The following is a 16,500-nucleotide window of genomic DNA, read 5'->3' as shown; positions in this document are numbered from 1 at the left end:
CTACGTATATCTTTTAAACACTAAAGATGAGGCTCTACACTACTTTAAAATCTATAAGGCGGAAGTTGAGAATCAACTTGAAAAGAAAATAAAACGAGTCCGGTCAGATCGTGGTGGAGAATATTTCTCTAATGAGTTTGATTCTTTCTATGCGGAACACGAAATTATTCATGAGAGGACGCCTCCCTATTCACCTCAGTCATAAGGGGTTGCCAAACGGAAAAACCGTACTCTAACAGATTTGGTTAATGCCATGTTAGATACATCGGGTTTATCCAAGGCATGGTGGGGGAGGCTATATTGACATCATGTCATGTCCTGAATAAAGTTCTGACAAAAGATAATGAGATCACTCCCTATGAACAATGGGAAAAGAGAAGAACGACACTCTCATACTTACGTGTTGGAAATATGCCCTAGAGGCAATAATAAATGGTTATTATTATATTTCTTTGTTCATGGTAATTGTCTATTATTCATGCTATAATTGTATTGTCCGGAAATCATAATACATGTGTGAATACATAGACCACAACGTGTCCCTAGTAAGCCTCTAGTTGACTAGCTCGTTGATCAACAGATAGTCATGGTTTCCTGACTATGGACATTGGATGTCATTGATAACGAGATCACATCATTAGGAGAATGATGTGATGGACAAGACCCAATCCTAAGCATAGCATAAAAGATCGTGTAGTTTCGTTTGCTAGAGCTTTTCCAATGTCAAGTATCTTTTCCTTAGACCATGAGATCGTGCAACTCCCGGATACCGTAGGAGTGCTTTGGGTGTGCCAAACGTCACAACGTAACTGGGTGACTATAAAGTTGCACTACGGGTATCTCCGAAAGTGTCTGTTGGGTTGGCACGGATCGAGACTGGGATTTGTCACTCCATGTGACGGAGAGGTATCTCTGGGCCCACTCGGTAATGCATCATCATAATGAGCTCAATGTGACGAAGGCGTTAGTCACGGGATCATGCATTGCGGTACGAGTAAAGAGACTTGCCGGTAACGAGATTGAACAAGGTATTGGGATACCGACGATCGAATCTCGGGCAAGTAACATACCGATTGAAAAAGGGAATTGCATACGGATTGATTGAATCCTCGACACCGTGGTTCATCCAATGAGATCATCGTGGAACATGTAGGAGCCAACATGGGTATCCAGATCCCGCTGTTGGTTATTGACCGGAGAGGCGTCTCGGTCATGTCTGCATGTCTCCCGAACCCGTAGGGTCTACACACTTAAGGTTCGGTGACGCTAGGGTTGTAGAGATATATGTATGCGGAAACCCAAAAGTTGTTCGGAGTCCCGGATGAGATCCAGGACGTCACGAGAGGTTCCGGAATGGTGCGGAGGTGAAGAATTATATATAGGAAGTCCAGTTTCGGCCACCGGGAAAGTTTCGGGGGTTACCGGTATTGTACCGGGACCACCGGAAGGGTCCCGGGGGTCCACCGGGTGGGGCCACCTATCCCGGAGGGCCCCGTGGGCTGAAAGTGGAAGGGAACCAGCCCTTAGTGGGCTGGGGCGCCCCCCTTGGGCCTCCCCCCCTGCGCCTAGGGTTGGGAACCCTAGGGAGGAGTTCCCCCTTGCCTTGGGGGGCAAGGCAACCCCTTCCCCCCTTGTGGCCGCCGCCCCCCCCTTGAGATCTCATCTCTTGGGGCCGGCTCCCCCCTAGAGGGCCTATATAAAGGGGGGAGGGAGGGCAGCACACAACAGCCTTGGGCGCCTCCCTCCTCCCCTGCAACACCTCTCTCTCTCTCGCAGAAGCTTAGCAAAGCCCTGCCGAGACCCGCTACATCCACCACCACGCCGTCATGCTGTTGGATCTCCATCAACCTCTCCTTCCCCCTTGCTGGATCAAGAAGGAGGAGACGTCGCTGCACCGTACGTGTGTTGAACGCGGAGGTGCCGTCCGTTCGGCACTCGGTCATCGGTGATTTGGATCACGGCGAGTACGACTCCGTCATCCACGTTCATTGGAACGCTTCCGCTCGCGATCTACAAGGGTATGTAGATGCACTCCCTTCCCCTCGTTGCTAGTATACTCCATAGATGCATCTTGGTGAACGTAGGAAAATTTTAAAATTATGCTACGATTCCCAACAGTGGCATCATGAGCCGGTCTATGCGTAGTTACTATGCACGAGTAGAACACAAAGTAGTTGTGGGCGTTGAGTTTGCCAATTATTCTTGCCGCTACTAGTCGTTTCTTGTTTCGGCGGCATTGTAGGATGAAGCGGCCCGGACCGACCTTACACGTACGCTTACGTGAGACAGGTTCCACCGACTGACATGCACTAGTTGCATAAGGTGGCTAGCGGGTGTCTGTCTCTCCTACTTTAGTCGAAACGGATTCGATGAAAAGGGTCCTTATGAAGGGTAAATAGAAATTGGCAAATCACGTTGTGGTCATACGTAGGTAAGAAAACGTTCTTGCTAGAAACCTACAAACCACGTAAAAACTTGCAACAACAATTAGAGGACGTCTAACTTGTTTTTGCAGCAAGTGCTATGTGATGTGATATGGCCAGAAGATGTGATGAATGATATATGTGATGTATGAGATTGATCATATTCTTGTAATAGGAATCGCGACTTGCATGTCGATGAGTATGACAACCGGCAGGAGCCATAGGAGTTGTCTTTATTATTTTGCATGACCTGCGTGTCATTGAATAACGCCATGTAAATTACTTTACTTTGTTGCTAAACGGGTTAGCCATAGAAGTAGAAGTAATCGTTGGCGTGACGACTTCATGAAGACACAATGATGGAGATCATGGTGTCATGCCGGTGACAAAGATGATCATGGTGCCCCGAAGATGGAGATCAAAGGAGCATGATGATATTGGCCATATCATGTGACTATTTGATTGCATGTGATGTTTATCATGTTTTTGCATCTTATTTGCTTAGAACGACGGTAGCAAGTAGGATGATCCCTTATAATAATTTCAAGAAAGTGTTCACCCTAACTATGCACCGTTGCGAAGGTTCGTTGTTTCGAAGCACCACATGATGATCGGGTGTGATAGATTCTAACGTTCGAATACAACGGGTGTTGACGAGCCTAGCATGTACAGACATGGCCTCGGAACACACGCAATACACTTAGGTTGACTTGACGAGCCTAGCATGTACAGACATGGCCTCGGAACACGGAGGACCGAAAGGTCGAGCATGAGTCGTATAGAAGATACGATCAACATGGAGATGTTCACCGATCTTGACTAGTCCGTCTCACGTGATGATCGGACACGGCCTAGTTGAATTCGGATCATGTTTCACTTAGATGACTAGAGGGATGTCTATCTGAGTGGGAGTTCATTAAATAATTTGATTATATGAACTTAATTATCATGAACTTAGTCTAAAATCTTTACACTATGTATTGTAGATCAAATGGCCAACGTTGTCCTCAATTTCAACGCGTTCCTAGAGAAAACCAAGCTGAAAGATGATGGCAGCTATTATATGGACTGGGTCCGGAACCTGAGGCTCATCCTCATAGTAGCCAAGAAAGATTATGTCTTAGAAGCACCGCTAGGTGAAGCACCAATCCCAGAGAACCAAGACGTTATGAACGCTTGGCAGCAGGGTGCTGATGATTACTCCCTCGTTCAGTGCGGCATGCTTTACAGCTTAGAACCGGATCTCCAAAAGCGTTTTGAGAAACATGGAGCATATGAGATGTTCGAGGAGCTGAAACTGGTTTTTCAAGCTCATGCCCGGGTCGAGAGATATGAAGTCTCCGACAAGTTCTTCAGCTGTAAAATGGAGGAGAACAGTTCTGTTAGTGAGCACATACTCAGAATGTCTGGGTTGCACAACCGCTTGTCTCAGCTGGGAGTTAATCTCCCGGATGACGCGGTCATTGACAGAATCCTCCAGTCGCTTCCACCAAGCTACAAGAGCTTTGTGATGAACTACAATATGCAAGGGATGGAAAAGACCATTCCCGAGGTATATTCAATGCTAAAATCAGCGGAAGGGGAGATCAGAAAAGAACACCAAGTGTTGATGGTGAATAAAACCACTAAGTTCAAGAAGGGCAAGGGTAAGAAGAACTTCAAGAAGGACGGCAAGGGAGTTGCCGCGCCCGGTAAACCAGTTACCGGGAAGAAGTCAAAGAATGGACCCAAGCCCGAGACTGAGTGCTTTTATTGCAAGGGAAGTGGTCACTGGAAGCGGAACTGCCCCAAATATTTAGCGGACAAGAAGAAGGCCGGCAACACCCAAGGTATATGTGATATACAAGTAATTGATGTGTACCTTACCAGTACTCGTAGTAGCTCCTGGGTATTTGATACCGGTGCGGTTGCTCATATTTGTAACTCAAAGCAAGAACTACGGAATAAACGGAGACTGGCAAAGGACGAGGTGACGATGCGCGTCGGGAATGGTTCCAAGGTCGATGTGATCGCCGTTGGCACGCTACCTCTGCATCTACCCACGGGATTAGTTTTAAACCTCAATAATTGTTATTTAGTGCCAGCTTTGAGCATGAACATTGTATCTGGATCTCGTTTAATTCGAGATGGCTACTCATTTAAATCTGAGAATAATGGTTGTTCTATTTATTTGAGAGATATGTTTTATGGTCATGCCCCGCTGGTCAATGGTTTATTTTTGATGAATCTCGAACGTGATGTTACACATGTTCATAGTGTGAATACCAAAAGATGTAAAGTTGATAACGATAGTCCCACATACTTGTGGCACTGCCGCCTTGGTCACATTGGTGTCAAGCGCATGAAGAAGCTCCATGCAGATGGACTTTTGGAGTCTCTTGATTACGAATCATTTGACACGTGCGAACCATGCCTTATGGGTAAGATGACCAAGACTCCGTTCTCCGGAACAATGGAGCGAGCAACCAACTTATTGGAAATCATACATACCGATGTGTGCGGTCCAATGAGTGTTGAGGCTCGCGGAGGATATCGTTATGTTCTCACTCTCACTGATGATTTAAGTAGATATGGGTATGTCTACCTAATGAAACACAAGTCTGAAACCTTTGAAAAGTTCAAGGAATTTCAGAGTGAAGTCGAGAATCAACGTGACAGGAGAATAAAATTCCTACGATCAGATCGTGGTGGAGAATATTTAAGTCACGAGTTTGGTGCACACTTAAGGAAATGTGGAATAGTTTCACAACTCACGCCGCCTGGAACACCTCAGAGAAATGGTGTGTCCGAACGTCGTAATCGCACTCTATTGGATATGGTGCGATCTATGATGTCTCTTACCGATTTACGGCTCTCATTCTGGGGTTATGCTTTAGAGACTGCCGCATTCACTTTAAATAGGGCTCCGTCGAAATCCGTTGAGACGACACCGTATGAATTATGGTTTGGGAAGAAACCTAAGCTGTCGTTTCTAAAAGTTTGGGGATGCGATACTTATGTCAAGAAACTTCAACCTGAAAAGCTCGAACCCAAATCGGAAAAATGCGTCTTCATAGGATACCCTAAGGAAACTATTGGGTATACCTTCTACCGCAGATCCGAAGGCAAGATCTTCGTTGCCAAGAACGGGTCCTTTCTGGAGAAGGAGTTTCTCTCGAAAGAATTGAGTGGGAGGAAAGTGGAACTTGATGAGGTGATAGTCACCCCTTCCGAACCGGAAAGTAGCGCAGCGCGGGAAAATGTTCCTCTGGTGCCTACACCGACTGGGGAGGAAGTTAATGATGATGATCATGAAGCTTCGGATCAAGTTACCGAACTTCGTAGGTCCACAAGGACGCGTTCCGCACCAGAGTGGTACGGTAACCCTGTCCTGGAAATCATGTTGTTAGACAACGGTGAACCTTCGAACTATGAAGAAGCGATGGCGGGCCCGGATTCCGACAAATGGCTAGAAGCCATGAAATCCGAGATAGGATCCATGTATGAAAACAAAGTATGGACTTTGACTGACTTGCCCGATGAGCGGCGAGCCATAGAAAACAAATGGATCTTTAAGAAGAAGACGGACGCAAATGGTAATGTGACCATCTACAAAGCTCGACTTGTCGCTAAGGGTTATCGACAAGTTCAAGGGGTTGACTACGATGAGACTTTCTCACCCGTAGCGAAGCTGAAGTCCGTCCGAATCATGTTAGCAATTGCCGCATACTATGATTATGAGATATGGCAGATGGACGTCAAAACGGCATTCCTTAACGGCTTCCTTAAGGAAGAGTTGTATATGATGCAGCCGGAAGGTTTTGTCGATCCTAAGAATGCTAACAAAGTGTGCAAGCTCCAGCGCTCAATCTATGGGCTGGTGCAAGCATCTCGGAGTTGGAACATTCGCTTTGATGAGATGATCAAAGCGTTTGGGTTTACACAGACTTATGGAGAAGCCTGTGTTTACAAGAAAGTGAGTGGGAGCTCTGTAGCATTTCTCATATTATATGTGGATGACATATTGTTGATGGAAATGATATAGAATTCTTGGAAAGTATAAAGGCCTATTTGAATAAGTGTTTTTCAATGAAGGACCTTGGAGAAGCTGCTTATATATTAGGCATCAAGATCTATAGAGACAGATCAAGACGCCTCATTGGTCTTTCACAGAGTACATACCTTGACAAGATATTGAAGAAGTTCAATATGGATCAGTCCAAGAAGGGGTTCTTGCCTGTATTGCAAAGTGTGCAGTTGAGCACGGCTCAATGCCCGACCACGGCAGAAGATATAGAAGAGATGAGTGTCATCCCCTATGCCTCGGCCATAGGGTCTATTATGTATGCCATGCTGTGTACCAGACCTGATGTAAACCTTGCCGTAAGTTTGGTAGGAAGGTACCAAAGTAATCCCGGCAAGGAACACTGGACAGCGGTCAAGAATATCCTGAAGTACCTGAAGAGGACTAAGGATATGTTTCTCGTTTATGGAGGTGACGAAGAGCTCGTCGTAAAGGGTTACGTCGACGCTAGCTTCGACACAGATCTGGATGACTCGAAGTCACAGACCGGATACGTGTACATTTTGAATGGAGGAGCAGTAAGCTGGTGCAGTTGCAAGCAAAGCGTCGTGGCGGGATCTACATGTGAAGCGGAGTACATGGCAGCCTCGGAGGCAGCACAGGAAGCAGTCTGGATGAAGGAGTTCATCACCGATCTAGGGGTGATTCCCAATGCGTTGGGCCCAATGACTCTCTTCTGTGACAACACTGGAGCTATTGCCCTTGCGAACGAGCCCAGGTTTCACAGGAAGACCAGGCATATCAAGCGTCGCTTCAACTCCATTCATGGAAGTGTTCAAAATGGAGACATAGATATTTGTAAAGTACACACGGACCTGAATGTAGCAGATCCGTTGACTAAACCTCTCCCTAGGGCAAAACATGATCAACACCAGGACGCAATGGGTGTTCGATTCATCACAATGTATCTAGATTATTGACTCTAGTGCAAGTGGGAGACTGTTGGAAATATGCCCTAGAGGCAATAATAAATGGTTATTATTATATTTCTTTGTTCATGGTAATTGTCTATTATTCATGCTATAATTGTATTGTCCGGAAATCGTAATACATGTGTGAATACATAGACCACAACGTGTCCCTAGTAAGCCTCTAGTTGACTAGCTCGTTGATCAACAGATAGTCATGGTTTCCTGACTATGGACATTGGATGTCATTGATAACGGGATCACATCATTAGGAGAATGATGTGATGGACAAGACCCAATCCTAAGCATAGCATAAAAGATCGTGTAGTTTCGTTTGCTAGAGCTTTTCCAATGTCAAGTATCTTTTCCTTAGACCATGAGATCGTGCAACTCCCGGATACCGTAGGAGTGCTTTGGGTGTGCCAAACGTCACAACGTAACTGGGTGACTATAAAGGTGCACTACGGGTATCTCCGAAAGTGTCTGTTGGGTTGGCACGGATCGAGACTGGGATTTGTCACTCCGTGTGACGGAGAGGTATCTCTGGGCCCACTCGGTAATGCATCATCATAATGAGCTCAATGTGACTAAGGCGTTAGTCACGGGATCATGCATTGCGGTACGAGTAAAGAGACTTGCCGGTAACGAGATTGAACAAGGTATTGGGATACCGACGATCGAATCTCGGGCAAGTAACATACCGATTGACAAAGGGAATTGCATACGGATTGATTGAATCCTCGACACCGTGGTTCATCCGATGAGATCATCGTGGAACATGTGGGAGCCAACATGGGTATCCAGATCCCGCTGTTGGTTATTGACCGGAGAGGCGTCTCGGTCATGTCTGCATGTCTCCCGAACCCGTAGGGTCTACACACTTAAGGTTCGGTGACGCTAGGGTTGTAGAGATATATGTATGCGGAAACCCGAAAGTTGTTCGGAGTCCCGGATGAGATCCCGGACGTCACGAGAGGTTCCGGAATGGTCCGGAGGTGAAGAATTATATATAGGAAGTCCAGTTTCGGCCACCGGGAAAGTTTCGGGGGTTACCGGTATTGTACCGGGACCACCGGAAGGGTCCCGGGGGTCCACCGGGTGGGGCCACCTATCCCGGAGGGCCCCGTGGGCTGAAAGTGGAAGGGAACCAGCCCTTAGTGGGCTGGGGCGCCCCCCTTGGGCCTCCCCCCTGCGCCTAGGGTTGGGAACCCTAGGGGGAGTTCCCCCTTGCCTTGGGGGGCAAGGCAACCCCTTCCCCCCTTGTGGCCGCCGCCCCCCCCCCCTTGAGATCTCATCTCTTGGGGCCGGCGCCCCCCCAGAGGGCCTATATAAAGGGGGGGAGGGAGGGCAGCACACAACAGCCTTGGGCGCCTCCCTCCTCCCCTGCAACACCTCTCTCTCTCGCAGAAGCTTAGCAAAGCCCTGCCGAGACCCGCTACATCCACCACCACGCCGTCGTGCTGTTGGATCTCCATCAACCTCTCCTTCCCCCTTGCTGGATCAAGAAGGAGGAGACGTCGCTGCACCGTACGTGTGTTGAACGCGGAGGTGCCGTCCGTTCAGCACTCGGTCATCGGTGATTTGGATCACGGCGAGTACGACTCCGTCATCCACGTTCATTGGAACGCTTCCGCTCGCGATCTACAAGGGTATGTAGATGCACTCCCTTCCCCTCGTTGCTAGTATACTCCATAGATGCATCTTGGTGAACGTAGGAAAATTTTAAAATTATGCTACGATTCCCAACATTACGTACTTGGGGCTGCTTGGCGAAAGTCAATGTGCCAATCCCCAAAAAGCGTAAGCTTGGACCAAAGACCGTGGACTGCGTTAATTTGGGATACGCTAAGAATAGCGTCGGCTATAGATTTCTGGTAGTGAAATCTGAGGTACCTGACGTGAAGGTCGGTACGATTATGGAGTCCTAGATGCTACATTCTTTGAGGATATTTTTCCTATGAAAGATATGCAAAGCACTTCTAGGCTGGAATCTGATGAGACTCCTGAACCTGCCATTCCGATGGAATATTATGAACAGACACATGATGGAAATCCTAAGGAGGATGACAAGTAAACCCGGCAAGAGACAGAGGACTGCAAAGTCTTTTGGTGATGATTTCCTTGTATACCTTGTGGATGATACTCCCACTTCTATTTCAGAAGCTTATGCGTCTCCGGATGCTGACTACTAGAAAGAAGCGGTCCATAGCGAGATGGACTCCATCATGGCTAACAGGACATGGGAAATCACTGAACGCCCCTATGGCTGTAAACCATTGGGTTGTAAATGGGTGTTCAAAAAGAAGCTTAAGCCCGATGGTACGATTGAAAAGTACAAGGCTAGGCTTGTGGCCAAGGGCTATGACCAGAAAGAAGAGGAAGATTTCTTCGATACTTATTCACCTGTGGCCAGACTGACCACCATTCGAGTATTACTCTCGTTGGCGGCCTCCCATGGTCTTCTCGTCCACTAGATGGATGTTAAGACGGCTTTCCTGAATGGAGAGCTAAACGAGGAAATCTACATGCAATAGCCAGATGGCTTTGTGATAGATGGTCAGGAAGGAAAAGTGTGTAGGTTGCTGAAATCTTTGTATGGCCTGAAACAAGCACCTAAGAAATGGCATGATAAGTTTAATACAACTCTGACATCTGTTGGTTTCGTTGTTAATGAAGCTGACAAATGTGTATACTATCGCCATGGTGGGGGCGAAGGAGTTATACTGTGCTTGTATGTTGATGACATACTGATATTCGAAACCAACCTCAAAGTCATTGAGGAGGTCAAGTCGTTTCTATCTCAGAACTTTGAGATGAAAGACCTTGGTGTGGTTGATGTTATCTTGAACATCAAGCTACTGAGAGATAATGAGGGTGGGATTGCACTTCTGCAATCCCATTATGTTGAGAAGGTGTTGAGTCGTTTTGGATATGCGGACTACACGCCATCTCAAACACCATATGATCATAGTGTGTTGATTCGAAAGACCAAAGGCACGGCTATAGATCAATTATGATACTCTCAAATCATTGGTTCACTTATGTACCTAGCGAGTGCTACGAGGCCTGGCATCGCTTTTCCTGTGAGCAAACTAAGTTGGTTTGTTTCAAAACCGGGTGATGTACATTGGCGTGCTATTGAAAGAGTTATGCGCTATCCAAAGGGTACTATGAACTATGGACTTCACTATACCGGATACCCGTCGGTACTTGAAGGGTGTAGTGACGCGAATTGGATCTCTGATGCTGATGAGATGAAGGCCACAACTGGGTATATCTTTACTCTTGGAGGTGGCGATGTTTCCTGGAAGTCTTGCCAGCAAACGATCTTAACGAGATCGACAATGGAAGCAGAATTAACAGCATTAGACACATCTGATGTCGAAGCAGGATGGCTTCGAGATCTTTTGATGGACTTGCCAGTGGTTGATAAACCGGTTCCGGCTATCCATATGAACTGTGACAATCAGACTGTCATCACTAAGGTGAAGAGTTCAAAGGACAACATGAAGTCCAACAAACACATAAGAATGAGACTAAAAGCTATCAGAAAACTAAGAAACTCCGGAGTGATAGCGTTGGAATATGTCCAAACGGCTAAGAATCTGGCAGATCCCTTTACAAAGGGCTATCGCATGTTGTGATAGATAATGCATCGAGGGAGATGGATATGAGACCCACATGAGTTGCCATGGTAGTAACCCAACCTATGTGATCGGAGATCCCGTGAAGTAGGACATGGGAAAACAAGCTAGTGGTTAACTGAGGAGAGTATTTTAACTAACCCACTCCGTTGGAGATGCACAACTCTCGGTAACTGTATGGCAGGTTGAATTTTGTCTTATTGTGTTCCAAGGCTTGTAAAAGTAAGATGCTATCCTACAGAGCGATCTTTGGAGGAACACACCTATATGAGCCTGACTACTGGTCATAGTCTATGAGATTAGGGTAATCTCTAGTAAGTTCATGAACAGGCCAGGAGTGACCAATATGCTCCACCCGAGGGGTCAGCCTTCGGCAGCCTTGTACTGGTAAGACACTTGGTGAAACTCCTTCACGCCAAATTGACAATTCAAGGCCTAGTCCATTGTTCACTTGTGGAGGAGTGTAGCTATTTGTTCTAGGTGGATGTTCAACCTTAACGGGTCTCCACTGAAAATACCGGTATATTAAAACAGAGTTTGCAACATAGGACAACACCATGGGCCTTCGGGATCTGGTGGGGGATTGCTGAATATTAGTTGGGCTATAGGCCCATTTAACAATTTCAGAAAATCCCTAAGGACCCAGCTGTCAAGGGAGTGGTGGGAAGTTTAGTCCCACATGGCTAGTTGAGAGAGATTACACCAACTTATAAGGTGAGCTCTTCTCCCACTAGTATGAGTTGGTGTGAAGGAAGGAGAGGTGTTCCACACGCACGCTCCTCCTCCTCCACCGCCCGCCTCGTCACGACGCGCGCGCGCCGCGGGTTGCGGGAATGAGCCGAGCCGATGCAATGTTTTGCCGGTCAAAATTGGAGAGTCCATTACGTTTTATTATGAAGATGGAAACGTCTGTAATTAAACGTGTTTTTATGGAGATGAAACGTCTGTAATTAAACGGTTTTATTGCTGGACCGTTCTCCTACCCGACTGGTTATATATATATGAGGCATCGCAGCTCAACCAAAGATACAACACTTCACACCTCCACTGCTCCCTGGTCGTTTCTTTCACTGCTGCTGCCTTCGGTGATCCCATGCCGTCTACCGCGTACACGACTGACAGGAGAGAAGGCCTCCAAAACCCCGCTTCTCCAGATCCTGTACGGGAGAGAGGCAATTAGGTTTTTGGGGAGCCTCTCCTACGCGACTGCCGATCACGCGGCTGCCGAGAAGGCCGCTGCTGACAAGAGGATCACCGATGAGGCCAACGCCTCCGCTGCTGCTACGGCCGACTGGCCTACTGGAGGGTATAATACATTTACCCCGCTCCTGTTTTATTTTCATGTGTGCAGTACTAGTGGTTTGCATAGATGTTTCTACTATCTGCCTAGTACGTGCGTACACGGTACATCATCAAAATTCAGTATGTCATTAGCACTGCCTATGTCATGTTAATAATTTATTATTGAATTAAATTAATCGAACAATTACTTAATTTCTCAACAGTATCATGGACCATGAAATGGCGAACATGAGACGGACGTTCATTTAATCACCCAACCAGATAAAAGACAACACATTTCACGTTCGTTTGGGTCGGTCAGTTGGAGATGATCTACTGGATTCGGTATGGGGATGGATGCTATTTCTGATTGCTCGTACTTATTGCAAAGCTTTTTCAAGTGTCTCACCGGCCATGTCCCCTCTCCTCGAAGTCTCCATCGCTTACATGGCGCGACGACAGAAGGCCCAGTTGACAACAGCGGGTGTATAGGATCCCACATAAATGCACAGTGTGTGCTCCCCTGATGGATGTTGACCAGTTCAACCTTGCGGGCTCGTGGATCCAACGGCCCAGATGAAAGCGAACGACGTGCCCGTGCGGCTTTGACGCCAACGCCACCAGGGGGGCCACTACGACTTTCTACGAGCGAGCGTCGTCCTCGTCCCATCCCTTCCTCTTGTCGTCGCCGCGCGCCGCAGCCGCAGCCGCAGCCGCATCTGCATCTGCATCTCGTCCTCCTTCCCGGAACCTTCCCCGACCTTCCGCCGCGCGCCGGAGCTCTCCTCATCCTCGCCGTGCTTGATTTGCTTGGACGCCAAGCTCAAACCACTCCCCCATCTCATTATTATAGCCCAGCTCATCTCCCATCCAGTCCCCCTCCACAGAACATCACTAGTACTGTTGCTATTGCTGGCTAACCGTCATCGCGCCTCCGTCCATATACGCCAGACACCTGGGCCTGGGCCATGGCCGCCACGCCGGACGAGTTCCTGCGGGCGGGGGACGCGGAGCCCTTCTCCCCGTCGCTCTTCCTCGACCTGCCGCCAACGCCGTCGCCCCCGCGCGCCCCCGCCTCAGACGACCTCGACTTCATCTCGCGCATGCTCATGGAAGAGGACATCGACGACAAGTTCTTCTACCAATACCCCGACCACCCCGCCATCCTCTCCGCGCAGCACCACTTCGCCCAGATAATCTCCGACTCCAACACCGACGACTCCGCCAACACCGCCGTCGCCAGCTCCACCTTCTCCTCCGACTCTGCCACCGCCAGATCGGCCTCCTCCTGCTCCGACTCTGCCACAAACACCGGCAAATCGACCTCCTCCTCCCACTCCGCCACCAACACCGCCCACTCCACCTCCTGTTCCTCCTCACCCGGCGCCTTCGGCCCCGCCAATCCCACCTGGCCTTACGAGCGAATCGATCTCTCCCAGCCCCTCCACTCCCCCCCATACATCGGCCTGGGCTTCCCCGTCGACGGTGCCAACAACCTCCTCTTTTCCGGCGTCGGCACGCCCACCTCGGGATATTTCGGGCACACTCCGGCGCTCTCCAGGGGCAACAACGACCATTTCGTCGCCCCCGCTGGCCAGAACGGCCGCAGCACGGGCATTCAGAGCTTTGCGACCTTCGCGAATAGTAGCGCCGCCAAGGACGCCAAGACCTTGTCGAACAATGGCACGGAGAAGGCGGCCAAGCCGGCTACTCAGCCGGCTTGCCGAGGTGGCCCAGGCACCCCGGCTTCGGCCTTCTTCAATGGCCAGACTAACGGTGACGTGGACATGCTCAACATGGCGTTTCGCAAGGGCATGGAGGAGGCCAACAAGTTCTTGCCCACCAACAACACCCTCGACGCCATTTCCAACAGGCCGGTACCGCGCGACTTCACCGGTGACCAATTGAAGAAGGAGGAGGTGGATAGACTCAGAATGTTGATGTTCAGTAATGGCCGGGGGCGCAAGAACAGGCATGGCGTGGAAGACTTGGAGGCGGAGGCTGGCAGGAGATGCAAGCTGATGATGCCGGAACAGGAGGAAACTGGGGTAGGCGAGATGGTCGAGGAAATAATGCTTCACGGCCACGACATCATCATGAAGGGGATAGAGGATCTGCACATAGCAATGGGCACCGAGGCCGAGAAGAACCACAGGAAGGGCACCGGCAAGGCAGCGCGGGGGAGGCGGGGTGCAAGCGAGGTCGACCTCCGCACCATGCTCATCCACTGTGCGCAGGCGGTGGCCACGGGCGATCACCGGGGATCGAACGAGCTACTCAGGCAGATTAAGCAACACTCATCGCCTAAGGGGGATGCCACACAGAGGCTGGCGTATTGTTTCGCCGAGGGACTGGAAGCGCGCCTTGCAGGCACGGGCAGCCATGTGTATCGGTCGCTTGTGGCGAAGAGCACCTCGGTCGGAGAGTTCCTCAGGGCCTACAAGCTCTACATGGCAGCCAGCAGTTTCAAGAAGGTGAATTTTATTTTTGTTGGCAAGATCATCATGGATGCCATGGTCGGGAAGAGCCGCTTGCACATCGTGGATTACAATGTGGAATATGGATTCCAGTGGCCAGGTTTGCTACAGATGCTAGCGGAAAGGGAAGGCGGGCCACCGGAGGTGAGGATCACTGGCATTGACGTCCCTCAGCCTGGGTTCCGCCCAGCCTTCCAGATTGAGGAGACAGGCCGTCGGCTCAGCAAATGTGCCCAAGAGTTTGGCGTGCCATTCAAGTACCATGGTATACCCGCAAAGTTGGAGACAGTCCATGCGGAGGACCTAAAAATCGACCCATATGAGGTGCTCATCGTCACCAGCCAGTATGGTTTCAGCAACTTGATGGATGAAAGTGTTATCATGGACAGGCAGGACATCCCGAGCCCTAGAGACATGGTCCTTACCAACATTCGCAAGATGCGGCCTGATGTGTTCATTGACTGCGTTGTGAATGGAACCTATAGCGCGCCTTTCTTCGTGACACGATTCCGGGAGGCGCTCTTCACCTATTCGGCGCAATTCGACATGCTGGATGCGACCATCCCCCGTGACAATGATGACCGGCTGCTCATCGAGCGGGATATCTTCGGCCCGTGTGCCCTGAATGTCATTGCCTGCGAGGGTGCAGATCGGGTGGATCGGCCCGAGACTTATAAGCAATGGCAGGTGCGGGGCCACCGGGCTGGGCTGAGGCAGGTGCCATTGAGTCCGGCTGTTGTTAAGCTTGTGAAGGATAAGGTTAAGAGCCTCTACCACAAGGACTTTCTCATCGACGTGGATAACCGTTGGTTGCTGCAGGGGTGGAAAGGGCGGGTACTCTATGCCATGTCGACATGGGTAGCTGGTGACCATGATAACTCCAAATTTTAGCTGCTTTTCTTCACTTCATTTCAGAGTGCAGATAAAGAAGGTAATGGTGTTTAACACATGCCCATGCTATTATGAAACCAACAGAAATCTTGCCCCGGCAGTTTTGTTTCATTACAGGATGGCTTGGACAGGGGGCGAAACTTTTATGGTAGAAATAAGTAGGGACGCAGAGTAGTGTCTTGTAATGTTTAGATGCTTAGAGATGCACAGGATTTAGGTGTAGTTGCAGACATGCTGCGTAGCTGCGATAATGCACAACGAAATGAGAACCCTGATCTTCCTTTCCTAGTGTATGGATGTATGCTCTTTCTCTTGTAGGTGACTAGCAATTTAACAGATCACAGCAGTTTGATTTTATGCTTTGTGTCTTATGAACTTCAGTTTCTGTTGTATCATCAAATTTCTTTGTGGAAGGTAAAACAGATGCTTGATTTAGCAACAAAGTTGCATTGGTTGCTCACATTGTTTGACCCGTGCATCTTTTCCGTATGTGATTTGTGTGTATGCATGATTGAAGATGTTCCCCACAGGTTTCTGTTTGTGGTAGATAATTTTCTTCAGCGTCACCATTTGTATGTTTAAAGCTAAAATGTGTTAAAGAAGACGGGAGGCAGCAGTGGAGAACCCTGGTTGCCCAAATTTTTGATTTGTTAAAGATGTGTGCCTTATGTCTTCACTTACACTATCATCAAATTGTTGGAGAAGCTTTCCTTGTGCCTGGGAAGAGTAAACATATGCTGGTTGAGCAATAAAGTTGCACTGGTTACTCAGTGTTGTGTGTGTGTGTGTCTGATTTGTGTGCATGCATGATTA

General features: G+C 48.8%; 1 protein-coding gene across 1 annotated transcript; it reads left to right on the top strand.

Moving 5' to 3' along the window:
- The first annotated feature begins 12,936 nt into the window (after nucleotides 1-12,936).
- Nucleotides 12,937-16,122, top strand: LOC123096750 (scarecrow-like protein 34). The gene has a single exon (XM_044518517.1). The coding sequence runs from the start codon at nucleotides 13,288-13,290 to the stop codon at nucleotides 15,685-15,687; it is 2,400 nt and encodes a 799-aa protein (XP_044374452.1). The 5' UTR covers nucleotides 12,937-13,287; the 3' UTR covers nucleotides 15,688-16,122.
- The last annotated feature ends 378 nt before the right edge of the window (nucleotides 16,123-16,500 follow it).

The sequence above is a fragment of the Triticum aestivum genome, chromosome 4D (genome assembly GCF_018294505.1).
Source record: "Triticum aestivum cultivar Chinese Spring chromosome 4D, IWGSC CS RefSeq v2.1, whole genome shotgun sequence".
Lineage (NCBI taxonomy): Eukaryota > Viridiplantae > Streptophyta > Magnoliopsida > Poales > Poaceae > Triticum > Triticum aestivum.
This window is presented reverse-complemented; position numbering and strand designations above follow the sequence as displayed.